The sequence below is a fragment of the Malaclemys terrapin genome, chromosome 17, assembly GCF_027887155.1.
Source record: "Malaclemys terrapin pileata isolate rMalTer1 chromosome 17, rMalTer1.hap1, whole genome shotgun sequence".
In the NCBI taxonomy this organism is placed as follows: domain Eukaryota; kingdom Metazoa; phylum Chordata; order Testudines; family Emydidae; genus Malaclemys; species Malaclemys terrapin.
In genome coordinates this window covers 3,952,668-3,974,496 of record NC_071521.1, presented here as the reverse complement: position 1 = coordinate 3,974,496, position 21,829 = coordinate 3,952,668, and the positions used below count along the sequence as shown (strand labels likewise).

General features: G+C 46.5%; 1 protein-coding gene across 3 annotated transcripts in view; it reads right to left on the bottom strand.

Annotated features, from left to right (window-relative positions):
• Window positions 1-21,829, bottom strand: part of STRBP (spermatid perinuclear RNA binding protein) — a 98,495-nt gene that overhangs the window by 31,617 nt on the left and 45,049 nt on the right. For all 3 annotated transcript variants that reach the window (XM_054007123.1, XM_054007121.1, XM_054007122.1), the window contains exons 2-5: window positions 11,795-11,976; window positions 9,070-9,287; window positions 3,600-3,765; window positions 471-615 (exon numbers count right to left, since the gene is read on the bottom strand). In XM_054007123.1, coding sequence (XP_053863098.1) covers window positions 471-615; window positions 3,600-3,765; window positions 9,070-9,287; window positions 11,795-11,797 — 532 coding nt within the window. In that variant the 5' untranslated portion in view covers window positions 11,798-11,976. The remainder of the gene's footprint in view (window positions 1-470; window positions 616-3,599; window positions 3,766-9,069; window positions 9,288-11,794; window positions 11,977-21,829) is intronic.

The following is a 21,829-nucleotide window of genomic DNA, read 5'->3' as shown; positions in this document are numbered from 1 at the left end:
GAAACACACATACGCATCAATAATGAGCAAAATCTGTGTGCCAGGAAGAGAGACAGCTTTGTAGGAACTGCATTTTAAGAGAGCAGTTTTATACAATAGGAATAATTTTATGAACCAGTCCAATTTGACTGATTTAATTTAAAAACACGACTGTGCAGGCACTGCTTAATTATTAACTAATAACTAGTTCTGCTTTCTTTCAGACAAGATCTAATTGGTGTCTGAGTCAAGGCTATAATAATGCTGTCTGCACGGCAAATGGAATTTTACATATATTTATGTGAAAATTAAATGGTTGCTGGCTGTTTAAAGAACAATCATTGTAACCAATAGAGGTGAGCCAAGCTAACGATGACACAGTATACAACAAAAACAAGACCTCACTCCCTAAACTAACCCTGTGCTACACGGTCAGAAAGCCTTTCGGAGAAAATTCTGAGGGAAGCAGGAAAACGACTCTCTCTATATACCTCCGTCCTTCTTCTCCGTTTCCTCACGAATGAGAGGGGATGTAAGTATCACCTTCAGTGTTAGGGTGGGCTCCTTTGTGTTACAAATAATAATAGCGGCCTCATTCACACACTGCTCCACGTGGTACTTCTCTTCTGTAAGTTTCTGAAAGGCATCAAGAAACATTTTCAAAAATCCCCAATCAACCATGGTAAAGGCAGCACCTCCTAAAGAAACATTTGCCCCTTGCAGATGACCCCTGAACTCGCATTGCTACAATACACAGGTTCTGCCAGGTACTGCCCCTCCACCCTCAGCTAAGAGTTGATAAGTTGTAAATAATTTTTAACAACATAAATAGCTGTTCACCAGAAAAACGCTAAATGGTGGCAGCATAAATGCACTACAGCATCCCACTCATTGTGCAGACAGTGATCAGTCATCTTTTGAAGCTGCCCAAGGGTGAATTACTTGCCAGCAATTGTAGGCTCCTACAGGATCTAACTCTTGGCAATGCTGCCTCTAAATGCAAAACCCCTGGCAGTTTACCACCATCCTGACAATTAGCAGCAGATGCAGGCAAATAAATGGCTCCAGTCCTACCAGCCGATCTGCCTGGACAAGACCTCGGCACCTGCATGGAACCCCGCTGGCTTCAATGGGACTCTGTAGGAGATGGGGGTCCATCCACATGGACCAGCTTAGAGAACTGGAGCCACAGAGAGCATGTAAGAGTTACACTTTCTAATCACCGTGTCTTTACAAATAGGGAGATCAATCTAGGGCACTTACTTCCTCCAGAAAAAAACTGTTACAGGCAAGCAACATACCCTCGCCACCACCCTACATGTCCCCACCAGGCCCCAGCTACGGAGACGGCTGTGTCTGCAGAGTAGGACTTTGCCTCCATAGAACCTGAAAACTTGTGTGCAAACAAATGAACAATGGGAAGTATAGCTCCCAAGAATGGTAGAAACGTGTACACTGTATGTGGAAATAAACATGAGACAAGAAAGCAAACCAGGAAGGAGGGAGAATGAGTTTCATCACCTAGTTTAGAAAGAGCTACTTGCAAGGGGTATTTGTTGGGGCACAGGCTCTAGGCAAAATAGTGCATGTCATGAGCTTCAGGCTGGACTAATTATTCAGGCCCAGGGGTGTGTCAAAGGAAGCTATAACTCTGGGCTCCCTTCATAAGAGGTGGTACTGGCTGCATCTGTTCACAGGATGCTTTTTTACACACCAAAACAAAAAGGTACAAATTAAAACTAAGTACATATCAAGGGTTCATCGTGATCCAGGACCACTGACCGTTCAGAAGGGCCTCTTGTTAAGGGTATGATTTAGGGTTCCGTGACTTTACCGGACCTCCGTGACGTCTTCGGTTTCAGCTGTCAGCAGCTGAAGCTGGGGCTGGAGCCGGAGCCAGAGCTGTGCATCCCTTCCCGCAGCTGGAACCGAAGCCGGGGCTGTGCGCTGCCCACCCCTATGACTGTGCGTTCCTCCCTCTACCACCCCTGGAGCTGCGGCTGGAGCTCGGGCTGTGCATCCCCAGTGTCCCCCAATTGCCCCGGAGCTGCGGCTGGGGTCAGAGGCAGGACTGTGTGCCTACCCCCTGTGGTGGTGGTTGGGGGGGGGGGCTCCAGCTGTCATTCCTTCCCCATCAGCCCTGCCCCACCCAGTTATTTTTGGTCAAGTCACAGACAGGTTACAGGCGCCCGTGAATTTTTGTTTATTGCCCGTTGGTGACTTTTACTAAAAATAACCATGACAAACTCTTAACCTTACCTATTGTCACTTCAGAATCACCAAGCTGAACACAGAGCTGAGGGACAAAGCTTCTGTAATGGGGAAGTTCAACACACTGGGCAGAGTGAGCCAGATTGACATGCTCAGGAGAAAGGAGATCTAAGGCCTTGGCTACAATGGGAATTCACAGCGCTGCACTTGCTGCGCTCAGGGGTGTGAAAAAACACCCCCCCCGAGCGCAGCGAGTGCAGCGCTATAAAGCGCCAGTGTAATCAGCGCCTGCAGTGCTGCACGCTCGCAGTGCTGCAAACTATTCCCCTTGGAGAGTGGAGTACATACAGCGCTGCGAGAGAGCTGCCGTGGCAACGCAGTGAATCCGCAAGTGTAGCCAAGGCCTAAGACCCCATTTAATTTCTGTGTTAGGAGTGAGAGCAGGGAGAGTCCCAATGGGTGAATTCTCCAATAGGAAGGTTAGGCCTTGGCTACACTTGCAAGTTACATCGCTGTAAAGCCTCCCCCAGCGCTATAACTCACTCCCCGTCCACACTGGCAGGGCACTTGCAGCGCTGTATCTCCCTGGGTACACCGCTGCAGGTACTCCACATCGCGGAGAGGAATAACAGCTGCAGCGGAGTGGCTACGACTCACAGGTGTGAGTGTAAACGCTTGCAGCGCTGTACTAATCACCTTGTCAAGTGGCCAATCCTCTCCATTGTTGTGACCGGCTGCAGGAATGCGGAAGTGCAGGTTTCAAAGCTCGTACCACAGAGAAAAAGCAAACAATTTGCAGCTTGCTTTGAGTGAGTAAATGAATGAGCAGGGGGCCCGGAGTTCAGAACTTGCAAAATAGAGAGCTGACATGCTCCAAAAAGCACACTCTCTCCCCCCACACTTCCTGTCACAATCCACCACCACCCCCCGCCCCGTTTTGAAAAGCACGTTGCAGCCACATGAATGCTGGGATAGCTGCCCATAATGCACCACTCCCAACACAGCTGCAAATGTTTCAAGTGTGGCCACACCACTGCGCTGGCAGTTGTCAGTGTGGACAGACGGCAGCGCTTTTCCCTACTCAGCTGTACGAAGACAGGTTTCCCTCACAGTGCTGTACAGCTGCAAGTGTAGCCAAGGCCTTATCTGGAGGGCACAGCAGGACTGATGTCAGGAACAAGGACTAGCAAAGGCGGCTTTGAGAATAGCCTTTCTACCCATCAGGTTAAGGTCTCTTGAGCTCTAGCCGCTGTCCTAGATTCTAAGTACAATCTTTGCTCTCTGTACCTTTACCGCTTGTATTTTTCTTGGTATCAAATTAATTTCAGCTTTTACCCAGTGCAGCTTTTAGCTGACTATGTCTTGCAGTGCTATCAATCAGAGCTGGAGGACTACCCGAATTAACTTACCTGAATTTGGATTGGGAGATTGTCTTTGACTGTATATAACAAGGTCTTTGTGGGTTTTTCTTTGCACATAAGAACCAGCTCCAAATCCATGTCATCCTTTATCAGCAAGCCCTTTGCAACCAAACCAATTCTCATCACACCACATAAGGTCCGACCACCTTGATCCCTGGAAATGAAACATGTCTGAATAATTACAGTGATATTTTCACACTTAACCCACTACCACCACCACCACCCTATTGTAGCAAGGGAACAGAGACGGATGGAAACAATTCCAGCATTTCTGCAATGCATCAGTGACAGGTTCATGAAAAGCATTGACTGCTTTTCTGCAAGTAGCCAACAGGAAAATGATGGAACTGAATGCGAACATGCATGGCAACGCTTCTGTAGTCGCAGAATTGTGAATCAAAGGTTTGGATTAAGTTACGAAGCTCCAAGCAGTTCACTGCCTAACTGCAGGAGAAGGAGAGCGCACACGAGCCTGGAGTCAAGTTTTCAGAACAGCTCTTAGAAGCCTAAGACCCATTTTCAAAAGTGACTTGGACACTTATGAGCCTAAGCCCCATTGTCTTTCAACGAGACTTATGCTCCTAAGGGCCCCGGCACGCCCGACAGCAGGGGCCTACAACTTCTTTTACGTGTATTTTTTTAAGCTTGTAACTTCAAAATATTGTGCAAACCACTTCTGTAGCTTTGTGAATACTGCAAACACTAGACACTTTAGGAAGGCTCCCATTTCAAGCAATCTTCCCTGTAGGAGCCCTTCAAAAATTCTCACCACTGAAAGCTAGAAGAATCAGAGGCTGAGAAATCAGACTTAAATATTTTCCTGGTTTTCTCTGGAGACTCAAGAGCCACAGTAAATGTCATCGGTTTCAAAGCAAGATAGATGACACTTCAGCTTTGAGTGCTGACAACAAGCAATTGAGCAGCCCAAGAGTGCACAAACCAGCAGGAATCCACGGAAACAGAAGAGCAGCACTCACACCTACTGCCATTCACACGCAGGCACTCCTGAGAGAGGCCTCTTGGATGCTGCAGCACTAGCTAGTGGCATATCACTGTGCTCCACACCCCCTGGGAAGGGTTGTAAGCGTTGGAGTGGCAAAAACAGCCTCAGCTAGAGAGGCAGCTGTGCAGTTAATGGCACCTGAACATCTCACACCGGGATAGGATCTGATCATCCACAGTCATATAGTGCACCCTGAGCCTCTCTCATACGTCTACCTTCACCTACACGGGCACAGCTGGGTATACTTGGAAGGGATGGACAAGGACTGTCTCCTATTACCTAAATAGCAGAGACACAGAAGCCTTGGCTACACTCGCAGATTCACAGCGCTGCCGAGTGTAGTCACACCGCCAGCGCTGCGAGAGCTCTCTCACAGCGGTGCAAGTACTCCACCTCTCCAAGGGGAATAGCTTGCAGCGCTGCAGGCGCTGATTACACTGGGGCTTTACAGCGCTGCACTTGCTGCGCTCGGGGGAGGAGGGGTGTTTTTTCACACCCCGGAGCGCAGTAAGTGCAGCGCTGTGAATTGCCAGTGTAGCCAAGGCCAGAGTGGGAAGGAAGGAGGCAGAGACAGGAAAGTGACACTCTCAAGGTCACACCAGATGGTCAGTGGCAGATCTGGGGATAGAGCTCAGGTCTCCTGACTCCCACTGCAGGGCCCCAGTCATTAGAACTTGTAAATCCCTTTCACTTGCTGGTTCTAGAAAATTAGCCAGATGCTGCAGCATTTGGCTCTAATCTGGCAGGGAAGAATAATTCTTTTAAAAATGGTTTGTGAGTGACCAACTTACTATTTTGCAGGGTGTGATGGGTTTAGCTTGAATTGTTTCTTTTATCCTTGTCAACCTGCATGGGAATTTGTAAAATAATCCACCACATACTAAAAAAAGGATTTCCACTGAGGAGTTTCAAAGTTCACAGAAACATTTTTAATGCTGCTAGGCTTTGTCTGTTTTCATAAAGCCTGAGCTGCCCGGACAGCGTTCGTTTCATACGCGACGACAGGGCAAACACCTGCCTCTCTCTGGCACGGGAGGAACCGTTTGGTAATGCTTTGCACAGCATGCTGAAGATGCAAACTGCACTGTAAATGTTTACAATGAATAATAATCAGGTTGCTTGTTTTAGTGTCAACTTTTCCCAACTGCAATCTGCTAAATTTGGCCAAGAAGTCCCAGAGCCAGCGTTACGTCACAGTTTGTTCAACACTGGCTAAGGGTGGGTTTCAGAGCTACCCCTGGATTCTTGTGCCCAGACTAGTGGAAAAGAGACCTGCTGCAGCTGAGATTTCTTTACTGTAAAGGAAAGGCATTCAGGCAAGCCCAACTGTCTGGACATGCCCACATTTCCCCCACCCAGAGCTAGTGCTGGCAGCCAGCTAGTCACCATGTCAGTTGGGCTGGAGGCAGGCGGTGTGAAGGAGAAGTGGCACCAGTCACAGCTAGAAGGGGAGATTCACACAGCTAGCAGCCCGGATTATTCTTTGCCCTAGTTTCCATCACAGTTTTGTCCTGCTTTGCTGCTTGTAAAAATTCTTCCAATCGTCACGTTCCCTCCTCTGCAGGAGCAGGGATGGATGTAAATTCTTCATACCTTTAAGGCCAGCAGGCAACACTCGCTGATTTGTCCAAGCGGCTGGCTTTGATACAAAATTCTACAGAAAGTGCTCTCGACTTTTTGCTTTATAAAAACCAGCTGGAGAGGGGGACGGAAGAGAAATAGCCCAAACTCTCCATGTCTGCGCTTTGACACCTGACACCTGCTATTCTCCAGCCTGCTGACTTTTTGTCAGAGCATCTGTAGACAGGAGATTTATTAGAGAGGGGACCTGGGCACTTATAAAAATGCACTCTAAATTTAGAACGCAGCAAGAACATAAAACATCCTGCACACAAAATCATGACATTGAAGTCAGGCTGTTTGATTATGCCAACAGCACTTAATACAAGCCAAGACTTTCACCAAAACCGTTTTAAAAAGCCCATTCTGCACTTATTTTATCCATGGCAGAAAGTAAAATGCTGCCAACAACACTTGGAAATTACTGACACAATGTGCACTGCATCCCACCTAAAGTCAGAGAAATCAAGAAAGTCCACCGCTCAGCAGAAAACTGACGTTAATTATCTTCCACAGAAGATGACACAGCTTAACTGCCCATCTCCAGGGAAGTAGCCTATCAATCTGCTGCTATTATTCCCTGGAGTCCACACAATCCCACTCCCTTAAACCAAATTTATGTAAAAAAAGTCATTAAATTTAAATATTTTGCCATTTCTATTCTCCACATACATTTCGCACTAAAAAGTGACACCTCGCTGCTCAGGCTAAGCCCAAGAATGTTGAGAAGATCAGAAATGGGATCTGAGAATATTTATTAGTCAAAAAAAGGGTGCTCAGAAAACAGACAACTAAATTGCAGGCCCACTTGTAGGGCGTTTGCTTTGCCCAGAACATTATGCGCTGACCCGGCTACTGGTGAGTGCATCTCAGTTAGCTCACTGTAGTCTGTTTATATGGTGCCTGTTAGCAGGGCTTCTCTCTGAAACTTCACTCTGAGTAAGCACATTTCCCAGAGACCCCAAGCTCTTGAAATGTGCATAGGACAGAATCAAGCAAATCCAGACAAAGCAGAAACTTTTGACTAGCAATGTTGGTGCATGAGTGCGTTTCTACCATTTCACCATATTTGTTGGGATTTTTAAGCAGATTGTGGGAGCGCTCACATACAGAGCTTTCCTCAACTAATATGGAACATTTCTTGTTTCTAAACTGGAGCATGTCCAGCTAGTAGGAAAAACAGAGCTTTGTTTCCCAGTTCCCTCACTCTTATACTGACACTTTAGTTGAGACCTGGAAATAACTAAAGACTATGTTACTGTTACCAGCACGATAGGGAATGGTCAGATTTAGGATTTGCCAATGCACATCAGGGTTCGTTATGGTAATTTTTATGACAGATGGGTGATCACTGCTTCCTTCACACTGAACCAGTAAATGAAATCTTCAGCCCAGATAAACGAATACAGCAGCACTTAAGGATACGGTCTTGCTGACTCAGAGCTGAATGTCTGCCACCTTCACCTCATACTGAGAAGTACCTTACTCCAGAATTAGTCCTCCTGGATTTCAATGAGATTACTGACAGAATCATAGAAAATCAGGGTTGGAAGGGATCTCAGGAGGTCATCTAGTCCAACCCCCTGCTCAAAGCAGGACCAATCCCCAGACAGATTTTTGCCCCAGATACCCAAATGACCCCCTCAAGAATTGAACTCACAACCCTGGGTTTAGCAGGCTAATGCTCAAACCACTGAGCTATCCCTCCCCCCCAGAGTAAAGTGATATTCACCACAAGGGCAGGTAGCAGAATTTGGCCATCAAAATATATTATCTAGTGCTGAGTACTAGCACTTGACCCCGTGGGCACTACCCAATATATTTACCCATGACTCCAAAAAACAGAAGAGACCTTCCCTTACAATAAGAGATTTCAGATAATGTAGCAGATCAGCATGGATCACAGAGACCTTTCCACACCAATCTTAAAACCAGATCAGAACTCTCTGTGCAAAACTCACCCAGCAGCAACCCACATTAATAATCCACCACTTGTAGCAAGGAAAGTTAGAGGTAAAATCCAGGAACCGGCTCTCAGACCACGTTATGTTAACGATTCAATCAGATTATGTCCCAAGAAGGTCGTTATACTGGAGGAAGTATGGTCTGATGAGAGCACAGGACTGGGTCCTGCCACTGATTTGCTATGTGGCTTTGGATAAATCAGCCTCTCTGTGCCTCAGTTCCCTCATCTCTAAACTGGCCATAACACTTACCTGGCTCAGAGCGTGACGCTAAGTTATCTGTACAGCCCTAGAGAGCCAAGAATGCCTGAGTTAGAGATCTTTAGCCATAAAAACCTGAAAAGGGGCCAGTTGTTCCAGCTGTTTCCTAAACTGTCAGAGTTAAACTAGAAGAGCAAAATCTGGCACCATGTCAAGGAACAGAGAGATGTGCAGCGACAGATGTTTTATGCAGTACAGAATGACACGATGTACAGTAATGGCTCCTTTGGAGCAGTTAGCCTGTTGAATAAACAATACACATTTATAAATCCATTTTTGCCCATTAAACTGAAACAGCTCTGACGTCACATGTTTGTGGATTTCGATTTGGGAGTTATAGGGAGATGCATTTGTTTCTTCTATTTGTTAACTGCAAGTTTAAAACATTTCATCTTAAAAGTGAGAACAGCTCCTGACCAGGTTCCTGTTCATTACTCATTCCCTGCACTCACGCAATGTGCTCGCATCTCAGAAGGAGTCCAGACACATCTACTTCCTGCTATGAACATTCATAACCAGCAAAGCCAAAGAACACTATGGCCCTTATTGAGCAGGAGAGAAATCCATTCATCGTAGTACAGTAGCTCATTATGAGGCTTCACTAACTCACTTGGCATTACTTTCTGCAGCTTCCTCTTTTGCTTCCCCATCTCCCTCGATTTTCACAGACTTGTTCATTTCATCCATCCAATCGGAGACATGTTTAAGGGCACATTCGACTGTCGACACCATGTTCTGGACAGCTTCAAGTTCCTCTGGAGATGGATAAATGGTTGAATGTTTCACCATAACATGGCGGTCATCGTTAGCAAAAGATCGGATAGATCTCTGTTACAGAGGTGGGAAAGAGTAGGGGGGAAAAAAAAAAAAAAAGAGTTATTGGCTTATTAAGAGAAGGGCATTATTTGAAAGGGAATCCTCCCCAATATAGACGAGGGGGTATTTTAGGATAACAAAGGTCTAGAATCATGGCAGAACTTATATCTCTTCTCTACCTGAAGTAGAGAGACCCAGCCGATTAAATGTGAAGTACTGAAAAAAACCAAACCGGCATAAACTGGTAGCAAAGTGCAACAGCACGTTGTGCCTGTGACTTGGCCATCATGAATGTAGGTTGTAACGTTCTCTGTATCAGCTCCCAAACTACAGGCAGAAAAACTCAGGTCCAGAGCTAGAAAAATGCAAGAAGGAGAAATTTCTCTTATCTCCTTTACTCCACAAGTGAGATCTCCAGAACTAGCCTTTTCACTCCCTTCTGCTATTCCCCATCTTGTTTATCAGCTTCACCCAATAGCAACTGTAAGCTCCGGAGGACAGGGACTATGCACTTGGAAGTGCAGAGGCAGCCCGCCACGGCACGGCAGCCCAGCAGCCTCTCGCTCTACGAGTTTGGTGCTGCCAAGCCTCGGATATTGCACCTGGGTCTGGAGCAACTACACATCACTAGGAAAATCCTGACAGACCGGAGGGAATTCAGCGAAGAGCATGAAAAATGGCTAGGAAGGAGGCTGGAAGGGAAGGGTTAAGCTTGTGAGGAAAGAGTAAAATAATCAAATAGAAAAAACAAGGGGTTAAAGGATCCCGAGTGAAGAATGGCTTGTAGGGAGGGCGCCCGAAGTTCCACAATCGGGTGAGGTGGCACAGAGACCTGTGACCTGATTGGAGATGTCTAGTTGCCATGCTATCCAGGCGAGACATGCATGATCTGAAAAGTTAGTGAACCAGCATGGGCAGCCACTATCTACCAGGTGTTTCCCCTTCAGCCACATGTAACCCTGTTCCCTATGAACAGGAGAGAATCAAAAATATTCCCAGTACATGGATCACAGGGCCTTCCGCTGCCGCCCCGCTGACTGCTGCACTCTTGCTAATCGTTTACTTCCATAAACTGCATTTATCCTGCAGGGAAGGGGAATCTTTCCCCCTACTTCACAGCTTGTAACCATGCCTGAGCTCAGAGACAGCAGGGCCTGTAATGGATCCAAGCAGTCTCATTGCTGAGTCTGCACTTAGTTCTCCTATCCCACAGGCCATGTACATGCTCCGGGAGAAGCGCCTTGGTTCACAGGTGAGGCATGCTCCCCCAGCGCCCCTCCCAGAACTCTCACACTAGAATTCCATTCCCAAAGGTCCCTGCTGTCACTCATCTCAATTACAAACCGAGACACGACTGCAGCTCAGCAGTCAATCGGTGACATGGATTTGTGAATTCACCTCCACCCAAAGTATGTCCCCTCCTCCCCAAATCTCTCCGCTTGTGAACACGGATTATAGAAAATACTCCAGCAGCGGCAAACTGATAAGCCTGTAACTTGTGTATTAGAAACACACGGTTACCTCACTAACGGGCAATGGCAAAAGAAGTACTAAGCAAGAGAATCTGGGTCAAGAATTCATAGGACCCAGCAAGTGTTCCATTTAAAGTCCAGTCTGTGCCCTGTGTTCCCTGAGGTCCCTTTTCCCCCAGAGCGGTCTTCTCCCCACAGAAGGTGAAATCTTAGGGTGTGTTTGGCTGGGTTATTTTTAATGGATTTCGTTAGCAATCATCTACTCAAATCGGAATACAGTACTTTATTGTAAATATAATGCTGCGCCTATTCGCTCCTCCCCGTCTCACAGCAACAACATTTAGAGGGCTTAAAAAAAAAAATCAATAGGCTGAAATTACTCACAACAGCTGGCTCTCAGGAATTAGTTAATTGGGTGGGGTTTTCCCCCTTCCTTGAATGCATTTTAGAAAAACTAACCATTCCAAGCCCTTCACATTTGCACAGCTTTGCAAATTGAATGCGACTCTGACTCTTGCAATTTGTAACCGATACAAGCAGGCAGATTGGAAGTGACTCCTCACTTAGTCATCAAATATGCCCCAATGGGTACGGGTTACATATGTATCATATCCATGCTATTAATAGGTGCGCATAGAGCTCGGGCTTTTAATTTTTAACACTAAAATATATAGAGAGCCAACATCTGATCTTGTGGGGAAGGGGTGGGTGGGGAGTGTCAGAGTTTGTTATGCAATCCACAGTTCAAGGTCACCCACACTCTGCAAAGCTTGCTAATGCCAGTTTTATTAGAAAAGGTTATTTATGAGCATCCCCTTCATTGGTGTTTAATAATTCATGTGCTGCAGGCTCACAAGGCTCCATTCTCCGGTTAGAAAAGGCCCCAGCAATAAATCAAAGCCCATTTGCTTTGCTTAAACCATGTGGAGACATCTTTAATGCAGCAGAGTCAGAAAATCCTTCCACTCTTGTTTTAACAGATTCCATAACGGGGTAGGGGTGGAGAATAATTTTAATGCAGCCATATTAATGAAGACAGTTACCTACCATGGTTTGCTAGAGTCTCAGCTCCGCTCCCCCTCCCCCTTCTCCTTTTCCCTCCTCCTCGGTATCTTTGCTAGGCACTGTTTTTGCCTGACAGAACCTCCTCATAAGCCTCTCAATCCCCTGCCAGCTCAAGAGTTCATACAGGCGAGATGCTCCGGGAGTCGCTTTCTGCAATACAACACCTGCAAATAGAGAGAGAGAGAAACAACTTGGAGAGAAGAAACCACATGCTCATTTTGATTGCTTTTCAAAGCAGCACATTAAACCAAGCCACTGATTAAAGCAGCAGGCTTCAAAAGGAGGGGGGGAGGAAATCATCAATGCTGAACAAAAAGCAGATGTCTCTATAGAAAGCAACCTTTTCTTTTTTTTTTTTAAAAAACATGCCCACATACATGTTACTGCTTTCCCGTGCCATCCTCATCTGGGTTCATCAGCGAGAAGCAACTGGCATTCAAAAGCTCTGACACCAGGCAGTTCTGAATTCCAGGGTATTTAGTACAGTTGATAGGAAGTCAGCTACAAAACTGGTGCGATACTTTTATCCATAAATCACATTCTTGGGCACTGAATTACTTTTCATTTATTATTTGTACTTCATTAGTGCAAGACCCCAATCAGCATGATTACCCCAAGCGTGCCAGGTGCTGTACAAATATATAGTAAGAAAGAGTCCCTGCCACAAACAACTACAGGTTGAGGTTTTCAAAGCAGGGCAGGGGATTTAGTCCCAATCTAACGGAAATTCACGGGGGAACCCATGGCTAAATCACCTGGCACCACTCTGAAAACCTCACCCATGACCTCTGAGCCCCCAGCTGACACTGCGCATCTGTGCTGCTTTCCACAGCACCTAACAGGCAAGAGAGCCCATGGACAGCAAGCCTTGGCAAAACTGGGGAATACCAGGCATTTCTCCTCTGAATCTTGTTGCAACAGAACAGGTAACCCTCTCTGCACCTGAGAAAAGCCTTCGCTCGTGTCTGCTATTTGTAGTGGAATGTGGTATTTCATGTCAGGGAAGACCCAAAACCCAGGGGAGTTTCTCTCTTTGGCGGGGGTGGAGGTGGGGGGGTTGTAAATGAAGAAATCAGTCTCCAAAAGTGCAGTGTTAGGAGCTGACGGGAAACTGCAGCAGGGTCAGAGAGGGAAACACACAACAATCCAGGCTGGGCTCTGTTCTAGGCCATTCCCGCTCTTACACTTGAAGGCTAGGGCCTGTGCACCCTGGGTGCAAAGCACTATGCAGAACCTTCATCAACACCTGCAGTCTGGCTCACTTTCTGTTCTAGCCATATTGGCAAAGCTAAAGAAAAACACAGAAATAAGAGCACAAAGCTCCCTCCCCTATCCCGGAGCAACAGGCACCATTATTGGGGGACCACCACGATGCAACTGCAAATAGATGCTTGGCAAGAAGGAGGAGGACACAGTGACGGAGCAAGTACCACGTGACAGAAAGGAGCGCGTCTGAGCTCAGGGTGCGCTATGGAACCCCAGCCCTTGCAAAGAACTCCTGCTTCCCTCTCATTCCGTATACCACCACCAGAACTTTAAAATCCTGCCGTGCTCTCTTTTTCGTGTGTCATTCGATCCTGCACATCAAACGATACGTTGCATATTGTCTGTCAAACAATCCTGACATTGTTAAAGGTTAAGCCTGCTTTTGCCAACAGGCAGGGACCGGAGAAGTGACTTGAAAGCATAGTAGGTGCTTTAACTACAGAGGTGTGACAAAATTATTAAAATGTTGCACCCCGAACGGATTCGAACCCAGCTAGAGAGGGAGCAACACAGTCCACTTCACTGTGCCCCTATTAAGAAGTGAAGCAGATTTACAGGATAATAGCTTTGGGAGCAACTGGTTGTCTATAAAGACGTCCCTCCGAACTCCAGACTATGCACCTGGGATACAGTACAGTGCAACAACCAACCGACCAGTGAAAGGGTCTGGTACGGGGCCCCCTTCTGGTTAAATATGGGGATGGGTTGAAGGAACATATAAATAATGAAGCGGTCAGATGTGGTTACAGTAAACAGTTTTTTGGGGGGAGAGGGGTGGGGTGGGCAGGGCAGGTTCATAGGGAGAGAAATGGATTGAGATGAACCTTGAGGGACTTAGTTCCTCAAGTCCCGCCAGAAAGGCTGCATTGGCTGCTACCCTAACATGGGACGATGGCAGCACTAACAGTTTAGGGCAGCCAAGTGCACAAATCCCCCTGGAGAGGCTCACAGAAGCCAGGGCCTCTGCCAACAAAGGGCCCTGAAAGCTCAACAAGGACAGAGCTTGGACAATAAGCACAGGTATATTTGCCTTTAGAACCAAGTTAGAGTGCCCTATTTCCATGGCGGGGCCAACAGGCTAAGATTCCCTCTCCGCCGATGCAGCCCCCCCACAGCACACACCCACAACCTGCTGAGCTCTCCAGCCTCGGAAAATTCCAATCCCGCCCTCCCACTGCAGGCTGAGATGCCAAAGCTGCCATTAAAATCCCAACGGGAACTGGGGTCCAAGCCCTGGGGCAGCTTTTGAAGTCTCAGACTTACTCTGCGCAGACCCAATCCTTGCAAATGCTCCTATATGCAGAGAACTACTCACTTGTGTCGCCCCACTGATGTCAATGGTCACCTCACGTGAGTAGAGTTACACACATTTAAGTGATTGCAGATTGGGGCCCAGGGCAGCAAGCCTTGGACTTGGACTTCCAGGCATTCGTGCACCTCCTCCTGCCCGGTGAACAGCTGCTGAGGCCAGGACAGTGTCCCGGGTATGGAAACAGAGCCCATTGCAGCCAAACTGCAAAATCCAAACTGTCCTTTAAAATAACCCCCATTTCTGCCCTTTCCACACCACCTTGTTCAGCCCTCAAACACCGCTCCCTTGCCCTTGGGCTAACAGGAAACATGTGAGCACCACACCCTCCACCCAACCCTGTCAGCCAGGGCCCAGACTGCAGTCTTCCGCCACTGCTCAGCACAGCCACAGTGCGTCAAACATTCTTCACCAGAGCAGCCGACTGGCTTAAAAACACAGGACGGGGAGTCTGGACTCCTGGTTCTAGTCACAGCTCTGCCACTGGTTTTCATCTGGCCGAGTCCGGCTCTGTGCCCGAGTACCCCCTAGCTGCAAAGCAGGGGTAATATGTCCCCACCTCGCAGGACTGCTGGGTGGTTTCCGATAGGTGTCTCAAGCTTTTCTTCTGCCTGTTATTCATGGTCCCAGCCTATCAATCCATCCAAGACAAGCTCTCCGTTCAAACCACGACCTGTTTTCATGCTACTTTTTATCCTCATCATTTCTGCCTTTTGTATTTTCCAGCCTTCCTTCCTCCTACAAGCACACGATGGAGATTCTCTCTCGGACCAAGAGCCATGAGGTGGAAGGCCTCTAACTGGCTTTAGCGAACGTGCCCATCACCACAGTCTTTAGACACCAAGCTACGCTCCAGCCTGGACTCCCGTCCAGGACTGCTGTAAGCTGCAGGTTATAGGTGACAACACACTGAAAGCAGATGGATGGAAATGGCTGAGTGAGCAAATTCTGGTGCTTCACTAAATTGCTGGGCAGACGGTACTGTCTAGAGGCCAAGCCTGCAATCCACCTCTTGAGCTCCGAGAACAAATGTACCTCAGGGTGCAATTCCGCAGGCACTGAGCTCTTTTCTGTATACTCTGAAAACCTGAAATAACTTGAAAGCAAATGTTTACAGCTGTGACCAGGGCTAATTTCTCTCTGCTACACAGTGGACGTGTTATGCAGCATCAACACCTTTCAATGCTATCCTTGAGAGGCAGAACAATGCAGCTTTTCAGAGAGGCTCCCGGTTTCATTAACAAGCAAAACAAGTCAGGCAAGAGTCACCATTAATCCAGTTCTACCTGCCCTTTTCCCCAAAAGTGAGCGATTGAGGTCTGGGGACATGGCTGCATTGTGCTCCGATTAGGGAGGGCGTTACAGATGACAGCATCTTCATTAATATTATTCAGGAAGAAGGAGAAAAATCACCACACACAATTCTAGCTGGAGCTGTTTTGCAGTGTTCTTTCAAATTATTAATTGCCCAACAATACTTCTCAGAAGTGTCCGCACAAAAAACCAAACATGTAATGCAGTTCAGGCCTGGGAAAGAACGTTTAATAAGACCACTAAACAGAATGGAGCCTGCTTCCTAAAAATTCAGATGCTACTTTAAGAACAAGGCACAGAGTGGAAAATAAACAGAAGCCAAGCAGTCACAGCCATCTGGATTGAGCGCTATGGACTGTGCTTATTACCAGGCCCATCAGAAGGGATTCAGAGAAACGGACTGCAATCCTTCTAATCCAGCAGCTTTGTTCTGCCACTAACTCACTACAGAGCATCTATGCTAGGACCAGCCCCCAACTGAGACAGCTCCATCCCTGGCTGCAACACTAACGGACAGAGGCCATCTGCGGCAGCAGCACTAGCTGGGAGAGGACGGTTGGCGTTGCTAAGGAGTGGCCTAAAGGACATGATGGTAAAAGCCGCTTATGTCTGGGCTACAACACAGATAGCGCCACCACAGCTTGCAATGAATTTTCTAGGAAAAGCCTCTAGGGTAAACAAAGCCACGAGTGACCTTGGGAAAGTCACTTACCGTCTCTGTGCCTCACTCCCCACCTGTAAAATGGGCACAATACTGCCTCACCTCACCGCGGCCAGGTGAGAGGATTGATGTGATTTTTTTAATCCTCAAACAGCAGGCACTATAGCAATGTGAAGTGTTATTACACACCAGCATTAAACAAGGTAACTCATGCGCTCTCTAAACTGTCTCCACAGCAGGTCTGGGAATAACCAGAACACCGACATTTAAAAACACACCGTCTCTCCACAGAAGAAAAACACATCAGGAAATGGGCTCTCGAGGCTCATCTTAATCCTAATGTAACCAATTTAGCAGCGGCTGCAGCATGCCTGGGCCTCCATGCCCAGCAGCATGGCCACAGAGGGCCCAGAAACGTTTCCATTGAACACCCCATCCTTCACAAGGAACTTCTGGAGTGGGCACGAGATGAGTGAAGGAAAGAGTTTGATATGTGGCCTTAATAATGGGGTTTGTTCCTGCAGCTGTCAGTGGTGCTTCCTGGACTTAAAGATGCTCATTTAAATAAACAGTTTTGGACATACCCTTTAGCTGTCTTTAGATAACTTCTGATTGGCAAGGTGGCAGGCAGGAGCAACAGGTCTGCGAACTCCACATGGCCTGAAATTAACAAGGCAGCTGAGACTCCATTTTACCCTTAGAAAAGGGAGCCTTGGATACCGGTTACCAACCCAGCAGCACAGAGCAGCACCTTGCACAGAGAAATGCTGCTGGAATAACTGGGGAACGGAAACAGGATCACAGGACATTGAACTCTTTAGTCATCTAAATCCCTACTTCTCTGCTGCTCGGGCATCTGGCCAGGCTGTCGGAAGAGTCCAGGGTCCATGACAACTACTTCAATGCTACAGCAAGACTGAACAAGCCAGCAATGCTTTTCTGGGGCACTAACGCACCCTCTGCCCCTCTAATCTCTCCTTCACTCCAGCATCAGCACCTGAGGCACTGTAGCGTAAACAGCAGGTTGAAGGGCAACACAAATGATCCCGAGACATCTGAGCTGGCCTCAACAGAGTTGAGAGCAGGGGTACTGGAGAGAGAACTAATGCTGAGGAGAGTAGGAAGGAACGTTCCCAAAGTAGGTTGGGGTTTGCAGGGTAGGATCAGACCCAGCAGCAAAAAATACTGCAGTTTATGCAACATACAAGAAAAAAAAGTTATGTTCAGTGAAATTAAGGGGGACGGTTAATATCAAAATAAGAGTCCTGGAGCTTTAATTGCAAGTTAGTTTTAATTTCTGCTCTGCATGCAAAAGGCAGGTGATTTTTCATCACAACACACACAACACTGCTTGGATCAGGAAAGGAGTATAATTCTGCAGTATAATTTTATTTCTGGCTTTCTGCCAAGAGTCTTTCTGGCAGCATCTACCACAGTGGGAAACTGTGTATCTGGGTCAGGAAAGACAAGTTGCTTTTCAGAACAGCTCAATACATTTGGCAGAATTGCTGATATTATAATTGAACTCTTTCAGCAACTCTTTTTATGATGCATCAAGACACCAATGAAAACAAGATCCGCAGCACTGATTAGTGTCAAAATAACTGACAGAGAAACAGCAAAATAGTTTCTCCTGGTTTTAAAAGCATCACTATACTGAGGGGAACAGGGGAACAACAACAATTCAGGAGGTTTCAGCATGGGAAAATTTTTCAAACTCATTCTGACCCTTCTCTTCTGTGGATGTTTAAGATTTTAAGTCCTAATTCCTAAAAGAATGGCAAAAAAACTCTGGTTTCTCCCTTCTACAACAGCATGCAAAAGCAGAAATCCCTCCCACCCCAGGTATGTCTGCATTGCAATTAAAAACCTGGGGCTGGCCCACGCCAGCTGACTCAGGCTTGTGCTAAAGGGCTGTTTAATTGCAGTGTGGACATTTGGGCTTGGGCTGGAGTCTGGGCTCTAGGACCCTGCAAAGTGGGAGGGTACCAGAGCTGGGAATGGGCGACAGGGGATGGAGCACTTGATGATTACCTGCTCTGTTCATTCCCTCTGAAGCACCTGGCATTGGCCACTGTCGGCAGACAGGATACTGGGCTAGACGGACCTTTGGTCTGACCCAATATGGCCATTATATTCTTAGCTGTCCAAGCCCTATACACGGTAGTTAAACAGCCCCTTAGCCAGACCCCAGCGATCCTGAATCAGCTGGAACGGGGCAGCTGCGGGTTTTTAATTACAATGTGGACATGCCCTCTGACACATGAGCATCCTGAAGGGGAATGCAATTGTAGCACCGGGGTGCACCACTGACTGGTAAAGCTCCCGCTGCTCCCAATAATATGCCCAGATTCAACTAAGTTAGTAAAGTCATGCAAGTTTATTTTCCAAGGATGCAATTTCTCAGGAAAACCTGTGTTAATCCTGAGAAGCCTGGAATTTTCCATCCAAGTGAATGCGTGCAGAGCAATGCTCGAGTTACGGCCAGGCAGGTACACCTCTACCTCGATATAACGCGGCCTGATATAACATGAATTCGGATATAACGTGGTAAAGCAGAGCTCGGGGGGGGGGGGGGGGGGAGACTGTGCACCCCGGCGGATCAAAGCAAGTTTGATATAACGCGGTTTCACCTATAACACGGTAAGATTTTTTGGCTCCCGAGGACAGCGTTATATCGGGGTAGAGGTGTACTTCCATTGCAAGTTCTTAAATTTTCTTAAAAACAAAACACTCTTGAGTCTAATATTTCTCCTGCTTGCTTCCCATCCAAAGGAGATTTTTTGGGGGAAGTGGTTAAATTCCACTTTCTCTCTCCCCCTGCAGCCCCCACCCCCATTTGTGTGAGCAGATTCGGATAAACAAAAAATTGTTTTTCTAACCTCCAAACCCCCAGTGCAGACTGTGCCTTGTATCTGCTCGAAGAAAATCTGAAGTTGGAGACTTCTGAATCTTCACAGAACATGCTCAGTTCATAAGTTCCAAATAACTTTTTAACCTCTGAATGTGCAGGTCATACACAGTACTTGGAACGATGCACAGTGCATCTGCTGCATTTACACCAATGGTCATATGTTCAAACACAAAAGCAGTGCATTTAATTGACTCTCTGGATCTCACCTTTTCCTTCTGATAACTAGGAACACTGCCTCAACGCTCACAAAATTTCATGTATTATTTTTTATTTTAAAACAATTTTACAGTTGAGATTTTAACATAAATGTGAGGAAATTCAAAGTTAAGGTTCGCATATCAGCCACAGGTTAGTTACTTTGCATCTATAACCCAACTCAGTGATAAGTTGGTCCCAATTTGACAATACAGGTTCTCTCAATAATCAGGGACATACAGATAAGCCAAATCCACCCTATGTGCAAGTGTATATTGTACCAATAGGAAAAGCATTATAGATTTTAACAGGGCTGAAATAAATAGATTTCCATAGAAATGTTAGAGCAATTTCTGTAGAAATCCTATTAAGTCCATCAGAATTTAACAAGGGCAATATCCTTTCTGTAGGTTTCTAAGCATCCTAAAGAATTCTATGGAAGAAAATTGTCTATCAGATTCTACAGGAAACTTTAAAAACAAATAGATGAGAAAGTAATCTTTCTACAGATTATGTTAGACACTTACCTGGCCTCTGTAACCACACTATCCAAGTGCCTCAGTCTAATATATTTATCCTCAATAACACTGAAGTGAATCAGGGCAGTGCTATTATCCCCACTGTGCTGGTGGGAAACTGAGACAGAGACTAAGTGACTTGCCCAAGGTCATACAGGGAGGCTGTGGCAGAGCAGGAAATAGAAAATTGAGTCCCAGGCTAACACCCGAAGCCACTGGACCACCCTTCCCCTATGGGATTTTCCCATAAAGGGAGAAGCAAGAGCTAAATCAGGTTTAAGGTACCCATCCTCCAGGCAAGACCAACAGTTCCCCTATATACTAGCAAATAACGCTTTCCTCTTCTAAAGTTACAATTAAATAGAGGTGTAAATTTGGCAGTGTACCCTGCAGTAAATACTCCTCACTGTTATGTAAGGGACCAAAGGTTGGCTGTTACCAAGCCACCTAGGTGTTACAGCCAGCACAAAAGACTCCTAGAGAAGCAGCGAACACTGCCGAGGCAATGATTCCATTCTCCCATTACGCCGGCGTCACTGCCTTTTATTGCCCATTCCCAATGCATAAAGCGGTTGAGGCTCATCGCCTCTCCTGCAGAGCAACAAAGCGTAACGACGTTCTGATACGGAAGGGGCAGGAGGAAGCGAAGATGAAAATGACGACAACGTGGAAATACAGGAGCGGTCACTGCTGCTCTGTGGCAACAAGCAAAGCAACAATATACATACACACAAACATGTTTTCCGCTCATATTGCCCCTTCCACCCATGGCAGACTGGCTATTTGCAGGGATAACCTGAATATCTAGAGTTATACAGTAGATACTAAACCTTTTTTTTTTTTTTTTGGGGGGGGGGGGGGGGGGGAGAGAGAGAGATATCCTCCTGCTTTGGGATTTAACCCGATCTTTATTATGGGTTAGGAGATTTCCCAAAGGGTGGACTATGCCCACTAAGAGGGGTTTCTTGCACTTTGTCTGAAGTATCTAGTCCTCGCCACTGTCAGACAGGCTACTGGACTAGATGGACTACAGGTCTGATCCACTCTGCCAAGCCTATGTACTTACTAAAGCTGGTTGATAAACTGGAAAGTGTTCAGGGCAGATGTTTTAGTTGAAAATCAAATTATTTTTCACAGAAAATTCAAAATTCAGGCGTTTTCAGCCACCTGTAGCTCCTATGGATCTCAAAGGACTTTATAAATAACTATTTAGGCTTTCTTAACGCCTCCAGCATTAGGCTCCTTTAAGGAGGTACCCAGACTCATTTGTTAGTCTCTAAGGTGCCACAAGTACTCCTGTTCTTTTTGCAGATACAGACTAACACGGCTGCTACTCTGAAACCAGACTCACTAGTCACTTTTGAAAATCATAACCATGATTTCTGTGCCTCATTTTGTGAACTGGAATATTTGAGGCACAGAAGTCATGGTCTTCAAAAGTGACTCGTGAGTCTGGGTACCTCCAATTTTGGGCTCCCTCTTGGCGCATCTTTAAGGAGCCTGACTTTCAGTGGGTGAGAATTTAGCACTTTCTGAAAATCAGGGCTCTTTAGGGAGACTCGATTTGGGCCCTGAAAAACTGAAACACCCAAAAATCACTGGGTGGTTCTGAAAAATCTTTTACCCATCTCAAAACCCCAATGCTGTGCTTTGGCCACACAACCATCAACCCTTACAGCCTGGACTTCAACCAGATGCAATTTGCAGCAGCTGAGAGATCAAATCTGAAGAAACGTAAGTTTATTATAAATACTAGCAGAAATGGAATTACCATGGCACTGTGATGCTTGTTATGGCAAACGTTACACCTGCCACAAACACTGACATTCAAGAGGACTCA